At 47.4% G+C, this 25,253-nt stretch overlaps 1 protein-coding gene across 2 annotated transcripts; it reads left to right on the forward strand.

Moving 5' to 3' along the window:
* Nucleotides 1–1,676: 1,676 nt before the first annotated feature.
* DNAJC16 (DnaJ heat shock protein family (Hsp40) member C16) lies at nt 1,677–24,729 on the forward strand. Of its 2 annotated transcripts, XM_033156502.1 has the most exons (15): nt 1,677–1,695; nt 5,119–5,293; nt 6,459–6,525; nt 8,286–8,625; nt 10,794–10,978; nt 12,027–12,131; nt 13,638–13,796; nt 14,641–14,771; nt 16,986–17,169; nt 17,952–18,134; nt 18,885–18,961; nt 20,040–20,120; nt 20,970–21,065; nt 22,119–22,286; nt 23,570–24,729. In XM_033156502.1, the coding sequence occupies exons 2-15, from the start codon at nt 5,127–5,129 to the stop codon at nt 23,964–23,966; spliced, it is 2,340 nt and encodes a 779-aa protein (XP_033012393.1). In that variant the 5' UTR covers nt 1,677–1,695; nt 5,119–5,126; the 3' UTR covers nt 23,967–24,729. The 2 variants fall into 2 exon arrangements, with proteins under 2 accessions (XP_033012393.1, XP_033012392.1); XM_033156501.1 differs by lacking the exon at nt 1,677–1,695 and having other exon boundaries at nt 5,108–5,293.
* The last annotated feature ends 524 nt before the right edge of the window (nt 24,730–25,253 follow it).

Below are 25,253 nucleotides of genomic sequence, written 5' to 3' on the forward strand. Positions count from 1 at the left end.
GCAAAGGCACACTTGTTTCATGAAAAAAATCACAAGGCACACCACCATTAGAAAATGTTAAAAAATTTAACTCTGTGCCTATATTGACTATATATAAAGTAATTTTTCAATTTTTCCCACGGCACACCAGGCAACATATCGCGGCACACTAGTGTGCCGCGGAACAGTGGTTGAAAAACACTGCGCTAGACGAAAAAAAAGACGAAAAATTTTCGTCTTGCGAGGCAGCCCCATATACTTTTTCGTCTAGCGGGGCAGCCTCCCGCTAGACGAATGCCTTCGTCTAGCGAGTTTTTCGTCTAGCGAGGCATTCGTCTAGCGGGACACCACTGTATTCCCTTTGAAATATGGGAAATTTAAGGGATATAAAAAATCAGGGATAGCAGCGGGAAACGGCTTGGAATAAGGGAGTTTCCCGCAAAAAAGGGGAGACTTGACAGCTATGTACACCATACAACAAAACTACAATAAAATAAAATTAAACAATTTAAAAGAAATAAAATATTACATCTGAAGTCAGTAGTTTAAAAACTTTATGGAATGATTGACCTAAAGCCTGGATTTTTTTTTAAGTCTTTATGTTTTCTGAATGCAGATAAAGAGTGCCTGATTTTGCGGGTGGTGCTGTGGTCTAAACCACTGAGCCTAGGGCTTGCCGATCGGAAGGTCTTGTTCAGTCCCAGCTCCTGCCCACCTAGCAGGTTGAAAGCATGTCGTGCAGGTAGATAAATAGGTACCGCTCCGGTCATGATGAGCGCACAACCCCAGAGTCGTCCGCGACTGGACCTAATGGTCAGGGGTACCTTTACCTTTACCTTTACCTTTGATTTTGCTAGGGAGTTTGAGTTGGGATGCTGCTACTTATTATATAAAACACATAATTTTGTATTTATTTATAAAATGTTTATATACCTTCAACTCAGTTGAACTACACACCCAGGGGTGCAACTATACAATTAAAACATAAAACACAATAAAACTAAATAATCATTAAAATGACTGGCTAATTAAGAAAATTTAAACCACTGTTTGTAATACGTGTCAAATGTGATTCATTAACTTCCACCAAAGTTTTCATATTATATTGACATGCTAATGTTATCTTGAGATAAATTACTTAACTTCCAAGAAAATCGCGTCCCTCTCCCCCATTAACGTTTTTATAGGAAGTGCACAGTCATCAAATACTTAAGCAACAATATTATTCCAACAGTTAGCATGAAATAATTATATCAGGTTCCCATAACAAGGTTTAGGACGGGGGGGGGGGCAGCAGCGGCTTGCTCCGCATGCGCAAGAGTCCCGAGCGTTCAACCTCTTTTCCAACCATGCACCGCGGCGGCACTACCAGCGCCCCACCTCCCGTCCTTTACCTCCTTCTATCCCGCCCGTCTGTCAAGGGAGGCGGGCCTTCGCCGCGCCGGAAGTGAGCGCTCGCTGCGCCATCTCTATGGTAACGGCGGCCAGAGGCGGGGCCGCCGAGCCGGAAGTTGGGACCGGGGAGACAGGAGGCTAGGGTGGGTATTTGCGAGTGCCCTTCCTGCCCACTCCACCCCACAGAAGCGCCCCTACCTCCCACCCGGCGGCGGCGGCAGCGGCTGTCCTAAGTAGCCACGTGACTTGGGGGGGGGGTTGAGAGGGCGGGATGACTCTCTAGCCCTCCCAGGCCCTTCTCTCTGGTATGGAGGACTAAAGATGTGGGGGTAAATGGGGGGCAGACGAAACCGTGGGGAGGGTCCTATTTGGGGGGGCAGAGTCGAGTGTCGTGGCGGGGGACTGCGGGAAGCGCATAATGGGGGTTGGGGAGGCAGGAAAGAAGCGGCTTAGCCCTGGTGCGATATTGCGTGGTGACAGTTGAAGGGGGGGGTCCCTTGGAGGGCAGAGGCCTATGGGGGGACATACCTGTCTTGCATTTGTCCTTTTCGAAACCACCTCCAGCTGCATTCCCGTCCCAGCTTTTATCGGAGGAGCTTAAGCTAAGGCGGCATTCGTGTTTCTTTCCCTCCCCGTTTTTTTCTTCACACAGCAACCCTGTGAGGTAGGTTAGGCTAAGAGACAGTGGCAGGCGAGCTTCGTGACTTGAGTGGGGAATTGTACCTGGGTTTTCCCGGGTCTCCCCTCAACGCTCTTTAATCATTTAAGTGTGATGGGGGTGCATCTGTCTTATGTGTGGGGTGGGGTGTGGGGCTGGCTGTGTTTAGATCCTTGGTGAGGACTGTCACACCATGATCGTTAATGGAAACCTCCGCTGTCACCCTAATTTTATTGTTTCTGTTGATGTACTCTGGGGAGGCTAACAGCCTAGTTGACGAAGTGTGCACACCGTTATAAAACCCAATACAAATGTTTTATGCAATTATTTAAGTTTTACATAGCTTTGAGTTATAGCCATGGAATATACAATATGCCATTATGAAGTGGGCGAAAATACAAATGGTCAAGAGTAGCAAGTCTGCAAGTCTGGATTCTCACCGAGGGCAAATGTAAGGTGATGGGACTCTCTCTTCTGCGTCCTGCTTGCATGTGGGAAGCTGTCTTGTTCCCAGTCAGCATTGGTGTATGTAACTCAATTTTGCCTACGCCATTGTTTTTCAACCTTAAGTTGCCAAATGTTGTTGGACTGCATCATCCCTGACAGTTGGCTAAGCTGACGTAGGATAATGGGAGTTGTAGTCCAACCTAGCCTAACCTTGTGAATAAACCTGAACCTTTCTCCACACAAAACACGTGCAACAGATGCTCCTAACACATGTAAGAAGTTCCCTTTCACTGTACCAGATCACTGGGACATCTCACTCAGTGTTGGCTACATCCTGATGGGGAGTTGCTTTGCAAAGTTTCAGACAGGGGTCTTTCCCATGCTCCCATCACACACTCTCTCTCACGCACACATCCCTATTGATTGAACCTGGGATCTTTTGCATGCAAAGATTATTCTCCTCAACTACAGCTCTTATGTATTTTGTTATTAACCATGATCAGGAGGGGAACTTCCTCTGAGTATTAGATGCTGTTAGTGACAGCAACAAGGGAAGGGTCTGCTTGTGAGCTTTACAGAGGTAACTGGCTGGCCTGAAAATGGAAGTCTGGATGAGTATCTACCATGATAGTTTAATGGAATGGAGCAGGTATGCTTCTTAGGACTGGGTGCTGAGGGCTGTTTGCACAAGAAAACAGTTCCCTTCATGGGCCTTTTTGTGAGACTTGTAGAACCTGCTGGAAGTCAGAATGCAGGATTACATTGGTCTCTGCATGAAAAAAATGTTCTACTGATACTCGTACTGTTTTCTGTTTCCAGTGTATTTTGTGGCATAAAGTACTAAAACTATATCCAGGCTTTTGATACCTGTTTTGGTGGTGTGGATGTTCCAAGAAAAAAAAATGGAAATGTTTCCTATGCAGATTAGTGTATTTTCTGATGCCCTACATAGTAATCTAATTTGTTAGTCTGTAAGGTGCCACAATATTCTTTCCTATTTTTGCTGCAACATAGCTGCCACTCTATAAATCTCTTCTACATTACACTAGCCAAATATCATTCTTCTTTGGGGTTGGGATGAATGTTTTGCCATTTCGTCTCCTGCCTGTACTCACTGGCCTTATGTATATTTGGGGAGTGAAATTTGTTTTGGGATCATTCTTAGAGGCAAGTCTCATGTGCTCAGTAGGAATCATTCTGGGTAAATGTGCATAGGATTGACACTTTACCCTTCAGGTGAAATAAATTTTTTCAGTGTTGTCATTTTCCTAGAAAATTTTGAACTGAAACATTTTCCAGTGTCCTGAATTAATTAGGATAAGATTTGGCATATTTAACTTATATTTAGTAAACAAAAATAATACACATGCCATATTCATTTTTCACACTATTTAAGTATTTCAAAAGTTTTTTCAATGCCTCAAATCAGCTGACCTTAAATATTTGCATTTTCTTGGTGGGGAGGAGAAATAAGCAAAGCACATTTTTAATGTGGTTTTATATGTTCAAACAAATTCAGAGCTTGGTTTGGATATTCTTATTAGTGGACTGTTTGTCACCATTTTAAGGCATGGCAACTCCTAACTTCCTTTACATTAGTTTCATTTTAAGGAGACATTGGAAATGGTTAATGCACTCCTTTTAGCAAAAGAGGTGAGAGGCTATTTATATATGCTTCCTAGGAATAATCAACTGAAAAATGTTAATTACAACTTTTGAAAGTGCCTGGTTTGATTGGTGTTGGCTGAGTTCACAAGCAGCCTTAAAATTATGGCTTACCAATCATGGATTTGTTCAGCCTAAATAAATCACAACCCTAGCTTTAGATATAATGCAAAGCTACTCCGTTCTTGGTTTGTTGATCTGCTCATGCCAAGGGAGAAGCAAAGTGGAAGCAGTTGGACTGAGTGTGCTGGCACATAGTATGAACGCATTATTCAGCTAAAAATCTTGGCTTACTCTTATGTCCAAATGCAGTCACCGTGTCCATTCATGTATCATTCATTATAACTGGTTTGATGAAGATGCATTTCCAGAAATGGAAGTTCATCCATAGTGAAATAAAATGGTGGAAAGTATTCTGATTTCTGATGCCACCAATTGCTCTCCTTAGTTACTGTTAGGTATTCACCCCCTCCCCCCTCAGTTTCCTTGACTGAGGACCATTTAAACTCCATCCAGGTGTCTACTTGGCAGTCCAGTCTTGCAGCTCACATGTAGCTTTGGGAAAGGGATAACCCCGTGCTCAAACTGAGAGAAGAAAGGGATTTGGGTGGTTAGGTTAGGCCAGACTCAGGTATGCCCCCTTGAAAAGAAGCAGGATGGTACCCAGCCCCAGCCCACTTCAATGGCTGGGATGGCCTCAGTCCCTCCAAATCTATCTGTGTGGAGAGTCAAAATGAGTTTTAAAAGAGGAGGTGGCAGTGTTGTCGTCAGAGTTCTGTGAAAGGCTGTGGGAATTGTAGGAGACTAAAATGGAATCAGGGCTGCAATGGAGGTGAAAGGGAAGGTGGTGGCCATTGCAGAAAAAAGCAGCCAGGCCTAAGACTTGGGACCTTGAAACACCTGTATTGCAACTTTCCAATGTCTCATCCTGGATTTTCTTCCTTTGAAACCTCTCATGTGCAGGTTCTCTACAGGAAAAAAAATGGAAATGAAACGGCTAAGCGTCTCCCTGGTTGTGGTTTTGTTCCTCGTCCTGGTCCTGCAGATCTTGTCTGCTGTCGATTTTGATCCATATCGGATCCTTGGAGTCAGCAGGACAGCTAGTCAGGCGGACATCAAAAAGGCCTATAAGAAGCTTGCCCGGGAATGGTGAGTGATTCATGAAATGTAGCTGGAATCACAGTGCATCATGCTTAGCTGCTGTGCTGAAAAACCGACTGTCTCCTTCTTAAAGGCCTGCCAGCCTTTCTTATCATGTTGTGCACAGCTGTAGACAGTATGAAAAATGAGTATTAGTAGGGGTAAAAAACCCAATATGAGCCCAGAGGTCCATAGATGTTGACTTACTATCGAATCATTATTTTTGGTTGCTGCCAGTCCTCCACCTGGCATGCACAGAGGGCTTGGGAGAACATCAGGATTATCCCTTATTTATGTGGGGTATGGAGGAGTTAAGAAACAGTAGGAGTCCTGCTGTTTCTTCCCTGCTGAAGAGCTTCAGCTGAAATTAGACCTTCTGGGTGTCCTGCTTGCCAGATAGCTGGATGCACTTGCTCCTGCTGAGCTGCTAAATTTGTGGTTGCCTGCACAAGCCCAACAGACAGAAGGGGCTCTGTGCTGTTGGTAAAAAGGGAGCCAGCAAAACAAGGTGCCTCAAGGAAGAATACTAGGGAAAGTACTAGGGACGTGGGTGGCGCTCTGGTCTAAGCCACAGCTTCTTGGGCTTGCCGATTGGAAGGTCCGCCTGATAGGGTGAGTTCCTGTTGCTCTGTCCCAGCTTCTGCCAACCTAGCAGTTGAAAAACGTATCAGTACAAGTAGATGAATAGGTACCGCTGCTGTGGGAAGATAAACAGTGTTTCTGTGTGCTCTGGCACTCATCACGGTGCCCCGTTTCTCTAGAAGTGGTTTAGTCATGCTGGCCACATGACCTGGAAAAGCTGTCTGTGGACAAACGCCAGCACCCTCGGCCTGAAGCGAGATGAGCACCGCACCTGCCTTTGACTGGACTTAATTGTCCGGGGTCCTTTAACTTTACCTACCTTACTAGGAAAAGTAAGTGCTACGAGGGCAAAAACAGGGAGACCTAGAGTCTGTCTTTGCATATGAAATGTTTTCACCTTAACTAGTGCCAATTCTCTCTCCACATCAGGAATCAACCCCCTGTAGTAAACCTGATCAAACATCAAACAGATTAAGCCGGAGTGACATATTCTTTAATTAGTGTCAGTTCTGCCTGCACAGTGCCAGGGTTGAACTAAAGCCAACAGCCTTGTGATCAAACTGCTCATGGTCTTGTTTTCTTTCCATTCCAGGCATCCTGACAAAAATAAGGACCCAGGAGCAGAAGATAAGTTCATACAAATTAGCAAGGCTTATGAGGTACTGGGCACACTTTTTCTAACTTGTTTGAGCATTTAAGGCTTCTGTTTTAAATGCAGCCTTTTAAATGCAGCCTGTAAGGATGGGCAGCCCTGCCCCCCCCCGGTTCTGGTGTTCTAATTTACCGGTAATACCTGCTACAGTTTCCCCTGGCATGCCACATATGTAAATCCATAAATGTTACAGTGCCCAAAGTGATCACACTTGAGAGTAAAGTCCTACTGAGTTTCAATCACTCACTTTATTTTTTACATAATTACAAAAGGTGGATAATTAGCAAAAGTAGTCATACACATTAAATAAAACACCAAAAAGTACACATTGAGCAATTTCCACTTAAATCGTAAAAAGATAGGAAGCAAAGATACAAAAAATTAATATCAGTAACAGCAGCAACCCCCACCTCCAACAAAACTTCCTAAACAATACCCCAGCCCAAGAGTCTGTTCAGCAGCCTCGGCTTTCGTAGCTGGAGTCAGTCAGGGCCCCACCCTCCCAGGCCAGGTGGAAAAAAGCCTGCAGGTCAGGGAGCAAGTCTTCCAGGCGTCACAGGTTTAACAGGACTTGCTTCTTGGTTAACTGGGTATAATCATGGTCTAAGGGGCAAATTAGACAAGAGATGAGAACAAAGGAAGATAGCTACCATGGCAATATCCATTGATAGTCCCATCTTCCTAGGGTTTGTCTTGCCTAGGGGTAGCCAACCTGGTGCCCTCCATATGTTGGACTACACCTGCCATCATCCCTGGCTGGGGTTGATGGGAGTTGAACTTCAACAACTGAACATTGGCTAACTATAGTCTAACCCCTTTTTAAAGCCATCATATTGTAGCAATGAGTTCCATGAGTTAGTTACAGCTTGTGTGAAGAACTGCTTTCTCTTGTCTGTCTTGAATCAGCTGGCAATCAACTTCTTGGTTGATACTTAAGTTTTAGTATTATGAGGGGATGGAAATCCTCTCTGTCGTTCTAGCCCAGCTTTCCCAACCTTGGCGCTTTCTGGATGTTTTCCACTACAACTTCCATAATCCTGACCAGTGGCCATGCTAGCTGGGGCTGATGGAAGTTGTAGTCCAAAATATCAGGATAGCACCATTTAGATAATGCGCCTGTTTTAGCGGTGGTGAAATTTAGCCATCTGGATAAAGTTCACCACCACCAAAACAGATGTACTTTTGTAGATTGAAAAAAGGGGGGGGGGAACCCCACGAAACTAGGATTAATATGGAAATATGGTAACTAGGATTAATATGGAGATCCTGGTATGGAATTTTCATATTTTAATGTCTTTTAAAGTGAAGGGGAAAAGTAGTGTTAAAATGTTATTATCACAGCAATGATATTCCTCCAAGTTGGCATACATGGTTTTCCTTCACCCCATGTTATCCTCACAACAACCTTGTGAGGTAGGTTAGGCTGAGAGTGAGTGACTGGCCCATGGTCACCCAGTGAGCTTCATGGCCAAGTGCAGATTTGAACCCTGGTCTCTCTCAGGTCCTAGTCCAAACACTAACCACTATACCACACTACCTACTCTGTTTACATAAGGCCATCCAAGTACATTGGCCTGGATCCAGGCTGATTTGGTTGAATTTAGACCCTGTCAAAATAGGCAGGGTGCAGTCATGACTTGTTGCAGAGGTTTCATTGGGACGCTCGTTCAGCTAACTTAACCTGGACCCAGCTCATCGCTCCTCAGTGTTTCACGAAGCATAAAACGGCAACATACACATAAGAGCGTTGGTGTTTGTCCCAAACAGATCCTGTCCAATGAGGAAAAGAGATTAAATTTTGACCGCTATGGCGATGTGGGGGAGAACCAGGGATACCCCCATCAGCAACAGTCACAGCACCGCCCGTTCCACCACTTCCACGAGAGCTTTTATTTCGACGAATCCTTTTTCCATTTCCCTTTCAACTCGGACCGCCGCGACTCCTCCGATGAGAAGTACTTACTACACTTCTCACACTACATCAACGAGATTGTGCCCGACAGTTTCAGAAAACCCTACCTCATCAAGATCACGTCTGACTGGTGCTTTAGCTGCATCCACATTGAGCCCGTGTGGAAGGAGGTGGTCCAGGAACTTGAAGGGCTGGGTAAGAAGGGAAATGTGTTTGGATTTGCATTACCTGCATCAAAAGGGTTCAGGGCAGAAAAATGCATGATTCTACCCTCTCCCTGGCTGGTTTGAAGCCAGTTGCTCACTAGAAGATGCATGGACGTAGTGTTTAGCTAATCTCCAAAGGGCAAGCACCCTGCACCCTCTTGAGAAACATAAACCACGTTTACACCATACATTTAAAGCACTATGATGCTCATTTAAACAGCCATCCCTGCCCCCCAAAATAAATTCCTGGGCTGGGAGCTCTAATTTGTTAGCGATGCTGAGAGTTGTTAGGAGGCCCCATTCTGCTCTTGAGAGATACCATTCCTAAAATTCCCTGAAATCAATGGACCTGATTTAGACATGTCCATGAATTTCAGAGGGTCTTTCTATTGGATTCAACCCAGGGTTCTTGGCATAGCTGTCAACTTTTCCCTTTTCTTGCAAGGAATCCTATTTGGAATAAGGGAATTTCCCTTTTAAAAAAGGGGAAAGTTGACAGCTATGGTTCTTGGTTTACTTTTAAGGCTGTGGTGGAACATAGTGAACAGAGATGGCCTCATAGGGTGCTGAGTCAGGCAATTGAGAGCTTTGTAGGACATCACCATCCATTTGTATTTGGCCTGAGTTTTTCTTTCAGAGTCTGGCTGCATCTTCCCTAGGCTGCAGCTGCAGTAATTCAAAAGCAATGTGCTCTGAGAGGGCCACTCCAATGTGCCTTGTGAAATAAATAAATGAATTGAGTTACAAAAGGCTATTGTGGAGCTAGTGTGCTCACTCACAGAAGAGGTTTCCTGCTGCATGGCTGCATGACTCCCTGTTCTGGCCTTGCCTGCTTCCAGTCATCCTGTACTCAGGATTGTCAGTTCCCCCCGCCCCTCTCTCTCTCTCTCTCTGTGTGTGTGTGTGTGTGTGTGTGTGTGTGTAGGTGCATTGGTGGTGACTGGATCGTTCCATCACTCCTAATTCAGTGACAAAACAAAACAAATCCTGCCCAGAGAAGAGGCTTTATGAAACATCGCTTCTCTAGGGCATGCATCTAACTTCCTTGCTTTACTTATTACATTAATATAAACAGTGTGGGTTGTATTTGGCTAAGTCCTACTCAGTTTAGACCTGCTGAAATTAATAAAACCTAACTTGGTCACGTCCATTTCATATCACCTGCACAACTGACTTTCTTTTTCACTTGTGTCTGGAATTCTCACTGTAAAAGCAAAACTTTTCAGGGGCAAAAGTGTGCCTTGGCTTGTGGAAGATTGAGTAAACGCTGCCCTGGTTGCTGCATCAAGTTCAGTTCTGTTGGAGCCTGAGGCTCGCCAAGGAAGGAGGGAGTGCCTAGTCACTGGTCCTAGCCAAGCAGAGAGTATGAAGGACCTTGGACAGCTCCAGGGAGCCCTGCTTTGGTAGCTATGGTGTTAGAGCAGTGTTTCCCAAAGTGGGTGACATCACACAATTTTTGTTCTTTTTGGAACCCATTTGGGCCATAAGCCACCATTTATTCTCCTTTGAGATCTCTTCTTCATATTCTTACATTTGAACGGAATACCTACCTGTTTCAAGCCTGTATAATGTGGTTACTGGGAGCCTCTTTGAAGGTGCTCTTCCAGCACCAGTCAGCAGGTTGGCACAGAAAGCACATCTTCAGAGGAAGTTGATGTGACTGCCAGCCACCATGCCTGCCAGACCTCCTTTGAACTTTGACACGTGTCAATCGCCTGCTGTCATCAGGTGACTGATAGGTGGGTGGTCCTTCCCACCTGTCAAATGGCCCACAGGGGAACTTGGACCCAGTCCCCTACCTCTGCTTTCTCACAGAGCTCAGTCTTATTCATAGGAAGCTGCCTTCCACTGAGATTGACTATTCGTTCATCTAGTTTGGTACATTGACTGGCAGCAGTTCAGCAGAGTTGGAGATGTTAGGAATTGGACCTTTTTTATGCAGTACTTATGCTCTACCACTGAACTACAACACTTCCGTTACTGCTTCTGCTGCTGCAGAAAATGCACTAGCAGTTAATCCCTGTCCCTTGAGGCTCCTAGATGCTACAGTAAACATGTGATCACAGACTCCCCATGTTTTAGATTCCCTGAAGTTATTAGAGACCATAGGAGAGAAGATTAATTCTTCTTTACGGTATCCTTCCTTCCCTCATTCAGGAGTGGGGATTGGTGTTGTTCATGCTGGCTATGAGAGGCGCTTGGCACATCACCTAGGAGCACACAGTACACCATCCATCCTGGGACTTATCAATGGGAAAATTACCTTTTTCCACAATGCAGTTGTTCGGGAGAATCTGCGGCAGTTTGTGGAAAGCCTACTTCCGGGTAACCTTGTTGAGAAGGTGATTATTGCCTCCTGGTTTATTTTAAGCTCCTCTTTGCTGTTTTCTGTTTTTGTTTTCATTAGCATTGTATTAGAGACTTTGTCAAACCCCCCCCCAAGACATGTGCAACCTAACCTCTTTGCCAACACTCTCAGATCTTCTGTGGATATTTGGGGGTCTGTTGTGGATATTGGAATTACTCTGTTCTCTTTACAGTGGGGGTCTACTTAATAGCCAGAACAGGCAAATGGGTATTGATTATTCAGTCTCATGGGATCCTGGGTTTAAAGTGAGTAGCAACTGATCACCCATTCGCCATGTTTGTACAGAATGTGAAAGCCAGGATCAACCTTGCAGATAAGCAGAGTTACCGTGGCTTGTTTTGCCTAAGGTTGGCTTTGTTTTTCTAGCCACTCTTGCTTGGCACCTCTGTAGCTGAACAACCATCTGGATCAGGGTGCTGGAGCAAACCAGTATAAAGTCAGAGTCATGGGTTTTGAGGTAACAAGAAACCATGGTTTATGCAAGCCAAGTTTCATAAGCCAGCTTCAATCCATGATTTTGTATTGTGGTTTGTTGGCCACAGGCAAACCATAGTTAGCTGGCTGAATAGGTTTAGAGGTATAAACAAACCACAGCTGAGCTCAATAAACCATGGCTGTACATTGCTGTTGTGTCTTTCAGTGCTGCATTTAGTTGACACTAACATCAGGAGCATAGCTGTCAACTTTTCCCTTTTCTTGCGAGGAATCTATTCGGAATAAGGGAATTCCCTTTCAAAAAGGGAAAAGTTGACAGCTATGATCAGGAGGCTCATGTATCTCCTGCCACAGTATTCACCAAATGGTGCCCTCCAGATATTTTGGACTACTCAGCCCCAGCTAATACAGCCATTGGGAGCTCTAGGCCAAAACATGAGGAGGACACCAGGTAGGGAGAGGCTGTCCTAGCATACAATGTCATTTGGTCTTAGATGCAAGTTTGCAACTTACCCTTAAAAAAATGAATCTGAAGCAGCATTCAGTATTTGATGACTGAGACTGATCATTTCTGTTTTACGTTGAAGATTACAGATAAAAACTACGTCAAATTCCTGTCGAACTGGAAGAAAGAGAACAAACCCCATGTGCTTCTTTTTGATCACATGCCACTCGTCCCCCTGCTATACAAGGTAAAGGCTCTGTTTACCTGGTTTTTGCAGCTTAGTAAGAAATGGGACGGGGGAGGGGAGGTCCTCTGGCTTCCTTTGTAGGTGCGTAGCTGTATTAAGATGTTGTACCAAACAGAACAGAGTCTCAGGGCACCGTAAAGACAAAAAGCTTACTTTGGCATAAGCCATCCTTTCCCAACTTGGTGCCCTCCAGGTGTGTTGGATTACAACTCCCATCAGCCCCAGCCAGCACAGCTGGGGAAGGCTGGCAAAAGCTCTATGGACCATTTTGTCAGATGCCTTCTTCCTGCGGACTTTGAAGTGCCTGGATCCTCTGAAACACCCTACCGGGGGCTCAGTATTCTACAGTGGTGTGCAGCAGTGGCATACCGTGGGTTGCTGGTGACCGGAGCGGGGCAAGTGTCGCACCCCCTGGTGGACTAGGCAGCTGGAGTGGCGGCGCGTTCCGGGGGGCATGTGCGGAGCCTGCAAGGCACGTGGCTTCCGGCGCTGATGGTGACGGTCGTTGCATGCCTTCTTGGCTTGGCTGCTCCATCACCTTCCGATTTGGCCACCTTCATCAACCACAAGGAGAAGGAGGCGCCACCCCAGCCCTGAAGGCCTGGCATGGGTGTGACATTGCTCTGAAAGGTGACAGGAGCTCAGCCACGCAGCCTCAATGAGGAAGCCTGTCTTGGGGGCTCCTGGTCGCACCCCTCAGAATTACACCCAGGGCTACCGCCCCTCTCCCCGCCACCGCCACCTCCACGCTAGACCACTGGAGTAAGGGACCACAGAACAGAGGTAGAGTATATTATATGGATTCCAGACGCCACAGGACTCAATCTCCAGCTGTCAAAGTAGACAGTACTGGACTAGACGGACAGTAGAAGGCAGCTGCATACGCTTTATTATTGCCGCTGTCAAGGATACCCTGTCCTAGTGTCACTGGGGGCTAAGCAGTTCAGAGGAGGAAATTGTGAAGGCTTTGGAATGAACATAAGACAAGGCTGCTGAATGACTGGCCCATCCAGTCCAGCATCCTGTTCTCATTGTGGCCAACCAGATGCCTGTGGGAAACCCGCAAGCAGTACCTGAGCACAAGAGCACTCTTAAATCCTCACCCCACCCCACCCTGTGGTTTCCAGCAGGGCTTGGCAAATCTTTTCCTCTGCCATCAACCCCTGGTCTGTATTCTTTTCTGTGCAGAACTGCATGGACACAACTAGCAGGCACATCTCCTTGCCATTCACTTCCTTGAATGTGGGTATGGCTGTAGTTCAGTGGTGAAGGCCCCAACTTCAATCCCTGGCATCTCCAAGTAGAACTGAGAAAAAGACACCGGAGAGCCACTGCCAGTCAGTATAGACAGTCCTGAGCTAGATAGACCAATCACCTTGACTCAGTAGAAGGCAGCTTTCTATGTTCCTATGTAACAGTAGAGTGAAGACAGAACAGGGTCCTGTCCATGTGTTGCACGTAATGTACCATATAGCCCAACTGCATCCAGCTCTCCTTTCTTTCCAGCTGACGGCGTTTGCTTACAGAGATTACCTGTCCTTTGGATATGTGTATGTTGGGCTCCGAGGTACAGAAGAGCTGTCCAGCCAGTATAACATCAATGTCTACACACCCACCATGATGGTGTTCAAAGAGCACGTCGATAAGCCTGCTGATCTCATCCAGGTATGGTACAGCAGCCGCTATGCAAGGCTGCTTATGCAAGAACTCTGGCCCTAACAGGCAGGTGGCCACCGCTCAGCCTAACTTGTTTCTACGGTGTTGGTAAGGATGCTTCAGATAGCTCCGTCAGTCTCCATGACAACTTATAACATCCTGTAAGCAAAGCACAGATCCTTACCTTTAAAAAGTTGCAATCCAAATCTAGACTGTTGGGGACCTGCAACAAAAGTTTGCAGTGCAGATGGATCCAGTGTTAGTCCTACTCATAGTAGACCCACTGAAATTAATGAACATGACTAACTTAGGTTCTTTAATTTCAGTGGGTATACTCTTGTGTAGGACTAAGACTAGATACAACCCACTCTGTATAGGACTGCAGACCTTATGTAACTAAGGCTGCAATCCTTTCCTGGTTACATGGGAATAATCACTGTTGAATTCAGTAGTACCTCTGAGCAGACATGATTAGGGTTACACTGTTTAGTCCTTAAACAATTTTGAAATAAAATTAATCAGGAAGTTCATATTTAAGGGCATTCTGGCTCCCCCCCCCCCAAGTTTGGCCAGTTTGGTTTGGGTATGTTTTTGTGTGACAAAGAATGATGGGGCTCGCCTTTTAAATATATATATTCTTTCTAGCAACGCTTAAGTAGTTTTTGTGTTATTAAATTGTGAGTTTATCTGGCAGTTCCTTCCACATCTCAAAAGGGTGTATACCTTGATGGTGGTATGTAATCTGCTGGTGTATTTTGGTAACCTGCAAATGTATTTAAAAGGCACATGAATCATCAGCCGAAAATTCTGTGGTTGGTTGACAGCTTGTGGGGGGGGGGGTGTTGTTTTCCAGGCCCGAGGCATGAAGAAGCAGCTTATTGATGACTTCCTGTCTCAGAACAAGTTCCTCATGGCGTCTAGGCTCACCAGCCAGAAGCTTTTTCAGGAGTTGTGTCCTGCGAAAAAGTCTCACAGGCAGCGCAAGTAAGACTCGTGGTGATAATCCTCCATAGTGTGTTTGGTTTTGTAGGGGTTATTTGGGGACTTTCAAGTCCCTGCTCAGAATGGGATACTGAGAGCTGCTGGAGAATCTAGGCCTGAAAGAATTTGCAGCTGGAAAAGCAGAACTGTGCGGCTGTAAATGCATTTACTTAACCAGTTTCAAGTATTTTTGGGGTTGCACAGTAAAATTGTTGGGCAGGTTTTGTAAGGTAAGAAGAGTTCAGAGTGACTTGACTTCCCTACCTGTTTTATGGAATCCTCCCCCCACCTTTTTGATCATTCTGCAGGGGGGGGGGGTAGGAATTTAATAAGAGAGAGTAGCTTTCACTCTCTTTCTTCCATAAACAATTCTTTACATGAGCAGAGTCCGGATTGTCCCAGTAACGTGCAGGAACTAAGAACTGCAATTTGCAAATCTCTGTCCTCATGTGACCTCCGACGAGGCAAGCCTTGCTCATGCTGAATGCTGAAAGAGAGCAGAGTGTTGATGTTGTTTCAGCAACAATCAAACTTGGACTGAGGCTTATATAGAAGCAGCAGGGTCTGTTCTGATTGCACCTCTTCAGTTAAAGGGTTCAGCCCATTCCAGCAGTCTTACTCAGGCAGCCCAGGGAAGAATCTGGTTGTATTGGGTCTTCTGTGATGGAGTTATTGTGAGTCAGAGAATGGCAACGTGATATCCTTAAGGCCAGAGGGGCGCAGGTACCATGGGCTCACTTTGTGGACCTGATTCTGGGTGTAGCCCTGTGTGCAAATCCCCTTCTGACTTGGGAGTCCTCAACTTCAGCACCTGAAGAAAGACGATCTGACTCAAGGGTCATGATAATGTTGCCATTCCTCTACCAAACCAGTAAATCCTGCACAGGGTCCCCCACCTCGTTTCCTTAGTGCATTCCTGTGCAGCTTTTCTGTAGCTCAGAGCAGCTCACAAAAATAAAAAAATACTCCAATAGTTAGCAGCAGAGATGTGTGAAAACAGCATCTGTCGAACAACTACAAAAAGCACACAACCTGTCAAGTGAAAGAGGTGCGCTCTGTGCAGGCCTTTTAAGTGGCAAGAAGGGAGGTGTGACTTCAGAGGGATGATTGTTGCACACTCTTGGGGGCTAGCACTATCCAGGCCCTGTTTTGCTTCTACCTGCAACAGTTGTCATTGCTTAATGTGGCAGGCAGTGCTTGATCAGAAGAACACAGGGGTTGATAAAAGGGGAGAGGTCATCTCAAAAGAGACAGGGGTCCCCAGGGCTTTAGAAACCAGGTTGGGCTCAGAAACATACTTGCATCCAGGGTGATGGAAGTCTGGGCTGAACGTATGCAGGCCTCTTGAGATCCGTAAGACAGCCAGGTTCTACACTAGCGCAGGCTTCTGAGTTGTCTTCAGGCCAGCATCCTGCAGAGGGCAGTGCAGTCCTCAAGTGTGGAGGTTAGCACGGCTCAGCTGCATGCAAAGTGTTTACAGAAAAAGAAGTCCCTCTGCAGAGTCCCATCACACGGAGCGTCCCCACAGGCAATCTACAAGATTCATTGCTCCCCAATGCCATGGGTTGCCTGAATCCACCCGGTGCTCCCCCCCCCACACACACACATTGCCCCAAGGTGTTCTCTTCTCTTAAGAGTTCTTGGACTTCACCATAGTAGCTAGCCTTTGACAGAGGGGCCTGTCCTGGCCTCCTCCAGCATGGGCAAAGTAAAATTACCTTGCAGATTCTCTTTGCTGAATCCAGGAGCTTTGGGGGGGTGTGTACATATTTTCTGTTGAGGACCACATTCCCTTGGCGGGTAATCTGACAGGGGCCACTGGCTGGCAGTAGCCAGAACCAGAACTAAAAGTGGGTGAGGCTTCTCCTATTCTCTCTCTCTGACCCTTTTCCTATCTCTGTGTTGCCTGGGAAAGGACAGGTTTCTCTTGCCAGAGGCCTGAACTGATTGTTTGCAGAGAACTTTCAAAATTAGGCTGAGGGCTGCATACTGCCCTCCCCTAAAGCAGAAAGGGTTGGAGCCCAAGTTCCCTTGGCGGTGGCTGGATAGTGTTCTGGTCCCAGGCAAGTGACTTGGGAAGGAGTTTGAGCCTTCCCTGTGAACAGTTTATGTCTCTTTGGGTGTGTGGGTTTGTGGGTGTTTGCCTTCAGTATTGTCAACTAGTCCTGTTACATTTCTGAGAGGGCAGTAATTATCTCTTCCGTCGTGATGTTCTAGGTACTGTGTGGTCTTGATTACCGGAGAGGGCGATAAATACACTGTGAGCTATGATGCCTTTCTGGCTTTTGCTCTGGCCAACACGAAGGACACCCTGAGGTTTGTGCACATCTACAGCAACTACCAGCCACAGTTTGGGCACACTTTGCTAACGGACGACGAAAGATTCCACGGGAAGTCAGCTGTGAGTGTCCTGCCTGTGTCCTCTAGCCCAGCTGCGTCTTGCTGGCTCTTTCTAATTCATTGCAAAACATTCCTTTAGTCCCATGTTTCTTGGGTCAGTTAGCAGCACTTCAGAGAAACATTGTAAGAGAGCTTTATAAAAAAAAATGATTTGAAATGTAAAAAAATTGAACTGAAAACATAAAAAATGGGTTGAGCTGAATCATAATTTCACTGCCTTGTCTGCAGGCTGGATCCACCCAATATGACAGTTCTTTTTGGCCTAGACAAAATGCCTCGCAAGCCAAACGGGGAGACTTGGCATGCCTAAGTAGGCCAATGGCCTAGAGATTCTCCTCCCCACTACCACCATTTTATTGTGGAAGCATTTTCTTGTAGAAGGCCAGGATGGGAACATGAAGTGTGTGTGGGGGGGGGGTAGAGGGTTACAGGGCTGTGAAAAATAGGGATTAAGTCCCTGCATCATTTTGCCACTGCTCGTTCAGGCAGAAGAACTGAGAGGGTGAGGCAATGAATATCCAACTGCAGGTGATGGCAGAAGGCCAGGTAGCTCCCACCTGGTTGTAATGGGCCAAAGACACCACTACTTTATCTGTGCTGTGGGGCAAAGATTTCCTGTTGCCTGGAGCTTCAGGCTTGGGGCTCTGGGCTCAAGTGAAGCCCTAGACCTTCTCCTTCTCTCCTGGCTAGGCACACCCTTGGAAGCCACAGCTGGTTTCTTTAAAGCTGTATTGAAAACTCCCCCACCCCAACTTGTGGTTTGACCCTCTGCCTCTTGCCCAGGTGATCATCTTGGAGAGGCGCAACAATGTCGGGCGAGTAGTCTACAAAGCCCTCGACGAGCCCTGGAGTGGCAGTGAAGAGGACAACTTCATTCTTCTGGACCTCCTGGATCAGCTGAGGACAAACCCAGACATTCTCTCTTCTGATACCATCCTACCAGACTTGAATGATGAACTTGCTCCTGTAAGCATTGTCGGTGTTTAATAGGATGTGTGTGTGTGTGTGTGTGTGTGTGTGTGCTTATTTATTTATCTGAGGGTGGCAGGGAGGGTCTCCACGCAAAAAGCCTTCAATTCTCTACATCGGGATGAGTAAATAAACTCACATCCCGGTGCTAACATTTACTTGCACATAGTTGCGTGTGCATGCTTTAAGCTGCTATCCTCTGTGCACTTGCTGTTGTTGTTGTTTAGTCATTTAGTCGTGTCCGCCTCTTTGTGACCCCATGGACCAGAGCATGCCAGGCACTCCTGTCTTCCAGTGCCTCCTGCAGTTTGGTCAAACTCATGTTGGTAGCTTCGAGAACACTGTCCAACCATCTCGTCCTCTGTCATCTCCTTCTCCTAGTGCCCTCAAACTTTCCCAGCCTCAGGGTCTTTTCCAGGGAGTTTTCTCTTTTCATGAGGTGGCCAAAGTATTGGAGCCTCAGCTTCAGGATCTGTCCTGCCGGTGAGCACTCAGGGCTGATTTCCTTCAGAATGGATAGGTTTGATCTTCTTGCAGTCCATGGGACTCTCAGGAGTCTCCTCCAGCACCAAGAGTCTCCTCTGTGCACTTATCTGGGAGTAAATCCCATTGGGCACAGTGGGGCTTACATCTAAGTAGACCTGCATAGGTTTGCTACATTCGTTTAAATGCCAGAATAATGAACTGAAGCTGTAGCTGATGGATCGGAGTCACCCTTTCCCCTCTGCTCTTTTGGTGTGATCGCAGGTTTTCTTCCTCCGATGGATCTACTCCGCCATCGATTATATATCAGACAGCTGGGACAGCCTCTTTCACAGCAACTGGTATGGATTCTGTATTAATAGCAGTCTTTCCTTGATTCACATTTTTGGAGTGTCAAAACCAGGGATGGCCTTTTAACATTTAGGCATGTTGCGCTGATTCCCATGAAAATGGCTCAGTGGCTACTAACCCAAATGGCTGTGTTCCGCCTCCACATTCAGAGACAATAAGGCTTCAGAATACCATTTTCTGAAAACCACAGGAGGGGGAGAATTGCTCTTGTGCTTGGGTCCTGCTTGCCAGTTTCCTACCAGTATCTGGGTGGGAACAGGATGCTGGACTTGATGGGGCAGTGGCCTGATCTGGCAGGGCAGGTAGAGCAGGTACTTATTTAGAGAGGAAGGGGGCAGGTCTGAGAGCCAGTCGGGAGCCTAGGCAGCTGGGAGGAGGGAGGGGCAGTGGATATTGGGATCCAGAGACTCTTCAGGGTCATTGGCGGTGAGGAGATCTGCAGGGAGAAGGGGCTTCCAGGTTGAACCCTGACAGGTTCTCTTCTGATTCCTTCTGTTTGCACATTCTGGATCTTCATGCATTTACCAAGATCCCCTATGATAAAGTGTAAAATTTGCATGGAATTAGAAGTGCTCAAGGCAAAAGTTAAGACTGTCAAAGTGGTTTGGGCCAGTTTTGGGTGGGCTGCTGTTCAGCGCTTTGGGTGGAGACATTCTGCTTCTTGGCCACCAGGAGTTGCTCTCCCTCTCCTGAGCCATTAGTAGACCACTGTGTTTGTACTGCTGCTCCTGCCACCTAGTATTAATAGTGATTCCCCCCCCCCCTGAAAATATATTTGATGCAGGCTATAAAGCATGCCTGAATGTGGAAAACAGTGTAATAACAATTCTAACCTTTGTTAGAAAATTCCTCTTAGACCTTGGGCCGTTGAGGGAGCACAGTACTTCCTAAGGGGCACAAGGGTGAGGGAACTGGAGAGGACAGCAAAGATGGACAGAAGGGAGCCAGTTCTCATATTGGTTCTAGTTTCACCTCTCCTGGGAGGCAGCCCATTCAGAGGTGGGGGAAGAAGGCATAGGCTGCGGATTCGGTTTGACACCGACCATCATTGGCAATGCTCTTTTGCAGGAGAGAAATGATGCCCCTCTTATCGCTGATCTTCTCAGCCCTCTTCATCCTTTTTGGGACCGTTATTGTTCAGGCTTTCAGGTAAGCAGCCTTGTGTAGTAGGTATTTTTTTGACCTTTGTATCCCATCTACCTAACCACATCCAGGGCTTTCCGGCCGGCCTGCTCATGAGGCAGACTGAGGCAGCCACCTCGGTCGGCAGAACCCCAAGAGGCAGCACCTCTGCAGGCATCCCGGCACCTCTGCCAATGGCAGAAAAGCAGCAGCAGCTTCTAGCGAGATCTTGCCGGAATCTGTTGCCGCTTCACGGGTGCCACCTTGCAACCCATGTAAGGGAGACTTTGGCAACAGGGGAACACCTTCCCATTTTGCCTCAGGCGGCAAAATGGGATGGGCTGTCCCTCACCACACCTTCCAGGCATTTCACAAACTGAAGATGATAAAATACATCATTCGACAGATGGAGGCACCAGGCAAGCTTCTCTAGGGAGAGCATTTCAAAACCAGGGTGCCAACATCAGAAAGACCCCATTCTCTTCTCTGTTTTTCCCTTCATTTTGTAATCTCACCACCCCCACCTCCATTCCATCCTATATTGATATTTAATGTTTATTAACTTCATTGAGTCTCCTCTTAGTAGTAACAGCATTAGATAAAACCCAAGCTCTGTAGGTGGTTTACATAAAATAAAATGAAATCTTCAATAAGAACAATTTTTAAAGAAAATACTATAAACAGAAGCCCTAATAAAATTACCAGGATATAGATAAAATCAAGGGGTTCTAAAGCAAATACTCACAGTAAATGAAAAATGGGAATTTACTTCTGAGTAGAAACACATTAGAGTCACATTGAAGGTGAATTGATCCGACCCTGTCCGTGATCCCCCAGCCTCTTCCCCGCCTGAAAACACAACTTGCTCTTTTTCAGTGACTCGAGTGACGAGAGAGATTCACCTCCTGCCAAGAAGGATGAAAACCCTCCAAAGGGCGAGAAGAACGACACAAGTTTCACCAAAGACAACAGGTTCCTCCTGTGTCCATCAAGCCTTAGTTCAGCCTTCACCGGCCTGGAGTCCTCCAGGTGTACAGGACAACAACTCCCATCAGCCCCAGCCAAGACAGCCAGTGGTCAGGGATGGTGGGATCTGTAGTCCAGATCTATCCTCAGGGCACCAGGTTGACAAGTGCTTCTGTAGCTTAGCACTCTGCTTTCCTGGGGTTGGCCTTTGCTTCTCCTGGGCCAGAGGCAGTGGCCCAGGGGTCTAGAAGTGTAGCCTTCACTAGAGGTGATGGAGATGGACCCTTGGGCCTTGTTTGCCCCTCACCAGCATCCAATTTCTGACCCGGGCTGCCTGCTCAACTGGGCAAGGACTCTGTCGCAGGCCCTGCTGAAACGCAAACCTTTGCATGCCTTCCACTGCAGCGTGAGTGGGCTTTGGCTCAGTGACGGAGCATCTGTTCTGCCTGCAGCAGCTCTCCAGCTCAGTCCCCAGCAAGCTCCTCTCTGAAACCCGGGAGAACCGCAACCAGCCAGTGTGACGTAATCTGCAGCAGCTTCCTCAGGCTTCCGCTATATCAGAGGAGACACCTGAAGGGGGTTTGGGAGGCTTGATGGGCTGAGAAGGTCGGACAGATATGATGAGAGAGAATGAGGATGGAAGAAAGCAGAGAACCTTCTACCTGGCTTGTCCAGGGAAAAGTGGCTGAAAGGGCATGTGCAGCTGAAACTGGGGAAACGCTGCAAGCTCTCTGGGGTGGAGCATCGGCTTTGCATAGAATTGTAGAGTTGGAAGGGAGCCTAAGGGTCATCTAGTCCAACCTCCTGCAGTGCTGGAATCTTTTTGCCCAATGTGGGGCTTGAACTCACAACCCCAAGATTAAGAGTCTCATGCTCTACCGACTGAGCCTTCCCAGCATGCAGACAGGTTCAATCAGAGATGACAGTAGCCTTTGTAGAAGGCTGCCGTAGAGCTCTGTGGACATAGAGAAGCTAAAGTTCTGCTGCTTCCCCTTGCTCCTGTGCAGGTGGCTCTCTTTGCTTCCTGCTGAGCCTCTTCTCTCTCCCCTTCCCTCAAAGGATCCCCAAGAAGGGCTTCGTCGAAGTGACCGAGCTGACAGACATCACCTACACAAGCAACCTGGTGCGCCTGAGGCCTGGGCACATGAACGTGGTCCTGATCCTTTCCAACCCCACCAAGACGCCTCTTCTGCAGAAGTTTGCCCTGGAGGTCTACACTTTCACTGGGTGAGTGTGGGGCACCGTCACTGGCCAGAGTCATGTTGGAGGTGTGTCACACCGTGCGAGAAAAAAAAGGGCATTTGCAGCCTTCTAGAGTTTAAACGGAAGAGCAGGACACTTAATGGTGATGAGCCCGTTTACAGTCTTGTGTCACTCTTGCAACAGCACACTGAAGTTGGTCACCTTTGTGCCCATTCTGTAGATGAGGCTGCAAAACAGTAGTCGGGCTGTGCTGAAATGGGGCTTAAAATCACCTCCTCATCCCAGTCCTCTCCATTTTTATCCCTCGGGTCTTTCCTCTGGCTGGGAGAGGCTATTTTTTGAAACCCTGGAGAGCTACTGTTGGTTAGTGTCAACAGTACTGAGCTAGATGCACCAGTGCCCTGACTCTGTTTCAAGGCAGCTTTCCTATGTATCTTCCTCGCTTCAGATGTGTGGGGAGGACTTGACCCTATGTCCATCTCTGACTTGGATAGGAATCCCTCGCGGTTGTGTGGTTGCGGCGCCAATTTCAAATGGGACGAATGGGAGGATGTCTCATTCCCCTGTGCCAGACATGCTGCTGGCTTGCAGGTTATAAGTAGATCCAGGAAATGGGTATTTCTCAAGGGGCTACTGGATGATGGGCTAAGTCCCATTGTCGCCTTGATTGGGGTTCAGCGGGGTCTGAACCAATTTGGATTGGTTCAGGTGAAGTTGAGGAGGTGGGGTGGGGTGGGGTGGGGGACAGATCAATTTAATCTGCTTTGAGTCCTGAGAAGTTCCCCTTTCCATGGCTGGAGGCATCCAGGAACCAGTGAGCCTACCCTGGCAGGCAGGGTCACATAACCAGCTCTTGAGTCTCCAGCCCTGGTCCTTCCCTCTCTGACTTTGATCAAGGCAGTTGCTTTAGCTCAAGGACGTGGCTAACCATTTTTGGCCCAAGTGCCATGTTCACCCCAGCCAGCCCCAAGCAGTGTGTGGCCACTCCACACTAGGGGCATCCCAACCTGACCACTTTAATTTTTCTCTTTTTTTCCACCACCAAAATTATGGGGTCTTAGAGGGCCGAAAAGCTTGGTTTGGAGGGCCAGAGCCAGGGGATTAGACACTCTTCCCCCCTGCTCTTCTGTTGTTTTTCAGTTTCTAAGCTTACTGGGTTCTGAACGGGATGCTAGAAGTAACCCCTTTTGATCTATCTGTCATGAATGCTTCAGCTGAGATTCCTGCATTGCAGTGGGCTGGGCTTGGGGGGCCGGGTCTCTTCCAACTCTACAATTCTATAATCCCCCCCGACATCCCTTTTCCAGGAGCAACTGCCTCCACTTCTCCTTCCTGAACCTGGACAAGCATCGGGAGTGGCTGGAGTACGTCCTGGAGTTTGCGCAAGATGCCGCCCCCATCCCCAACCAGTACGACAAGCACTTCCTGGAGCGCGACTACACGGGCTACGTCCTGGCCCTGAACGGGCACAAGAAATACTTCTGCCTCTTCAAGCCTCGCAAGTCGGAGGAGGACGGGGATGCCCCAGGGATGCCCTACGAGGAATCTGACCTGGGGGAGGCCCGTGGGAAGCAGTCTTCCTCTTGCAGCCCAGGGGCGAGGTCGGTGAAAAACAAACTCAACAAGCTCTCCCTGTGGATGGAGCGTCTCTTGGAAGGGTCCCTGCAAAGGTTTTATATTCCCTTGTGGCCCGCGCTAGACTGAAAAAACATCAACAGCGGCATAAAATTTTGAAAAAGGAAAAAAAAAAGAGTTTTTTTGAAAGAGAATCTCTATCTCAGCAGAGACGTTGAAAGAGGACAACTGTAAGCATCTCTCTTTCGGGAGTGTCGGAATAGACGGTAGCTTTTTAGATGAATCCTCCTAGGCCCAGTGAGTTAGAAACATCCTTCCCGCACCTTTGACCTAGGAGCGATTGTGGCAGCGAATGCACTGGCGCCTGCTCTTCGTACCAAATGGTTTGAATGCTCGGAAGCCGTACAATCGAAACTGGTTCACAGCCGGTGCCCCTACCCCCCACCCCCACCCCACCCACTCCCCGCTGTCCCAGCCTGCTCCAGTTCCGCCTCTGGGTTTTTCTCCAAAGTTGATGAAAGCCTTGCTGCTGTGGGAACTCTCTTCTTTGCCTATGAATGGTTTAAAAGTTTTTGGTTTTGTTTTGCTGCCACTCTCCCCCCATGCAGTCTACAGAGAGCTGTAATAATCCCTACCTGTTGGTTTCCCACACATGCCCCGTTATCCTTTTTATGTACCAAATAGCTGACAGGGCAGGATGTGTATAAGGGCAGGAAGGGGGGGGAGTACTAGCAACCCACTTGCATGCCCCCCTCCAGCCCTGGGTGCAATATAATCCAACAGGTAGAGTTGACCAGCTCAGCCTTCAGCAGGGCAGGGAGTGGCCAGCTGAGCCGCAAACACTGTACGAGAAGCAATGAGCCATTTTAAAATGTACGTCCCTTTTGATGCCTTCCTGCTTGCTGTCTGGTTTGTCCTCTTCTCTTGAAAGACTTGTAGTTTTACAGCCATACTCTCAGAACCACATCCATAGAGCTATGGACTGCTGCTACCCAATAGCTGTGTGTGTATGTGTGTATGTTTGCAGAAGGCAGCAACTCCCGCTTGTGAGTCGTTCCCTGGACATCTCTTCCCCTCCTGCCCTGAAACAGCAACAATACATCAGTAGGACAGTAACAACAACATTTCTCTTGTTTCAAGGAGCTGAAATTGCCTCTCTCTCAGTGGTCTCTCCCAGGATAAGGTTAGGATTGAAATGCCAAACTACTGAACTTCCCGGCTGTTCTGTTACATGGCAATGTGATTTATTTATTTCTTGCCTTCCTCGTAGGGCAGGGCACCCTGCCGGCCTTTTCTGAAACAGGTCTCCAGGGGCCTGTTGGTTTACAAAGGGGCCCGGCTGCTCCCCCTCCTGCCACCTCTCAGAATGTGCCACTCACCTTTATCTAGTTGACTTTTTCCTTGGAGCCATAGGAG

This window comes from Lacerta agilis, chromosome 8 (assembly GCF_009819535.1).
Source record: "Lacerta agilis isolate rLacAgi1 chromosome 8, rLacAgi1.pri, whole genome shotgun sequence".
Lineage (NCBI taxonomy): Eukaryota > Metazoa > Chordata > Lepidosauria > Squamata > Lacertidae > Lacerta > Lacerta agilis.

Coding starts and splice junctions, on each gene's coding strand:
- DNAJC16 (XM_033156502.1), top strand. CDS start 5,127: ATGGAAATGAAACGGCTAAGCGTCTCCCTGGTTGTGGTTTTGTTCCTC. Junction 17,170..17,951: donor GATTCCACGGGAAGTCAGCT/GTGAGTGTCCTG, acceptor CCTCTTGCCCAG/GTGATCATCTTGGAGAGGCG. Junction 21,066..22,118: donor AGTTTCACCAAAGACAACAG/GTTCCTCCTGTG, acceptor CTTCCCTCAAAG/GATCCCCAAGAAGGGCTTCG.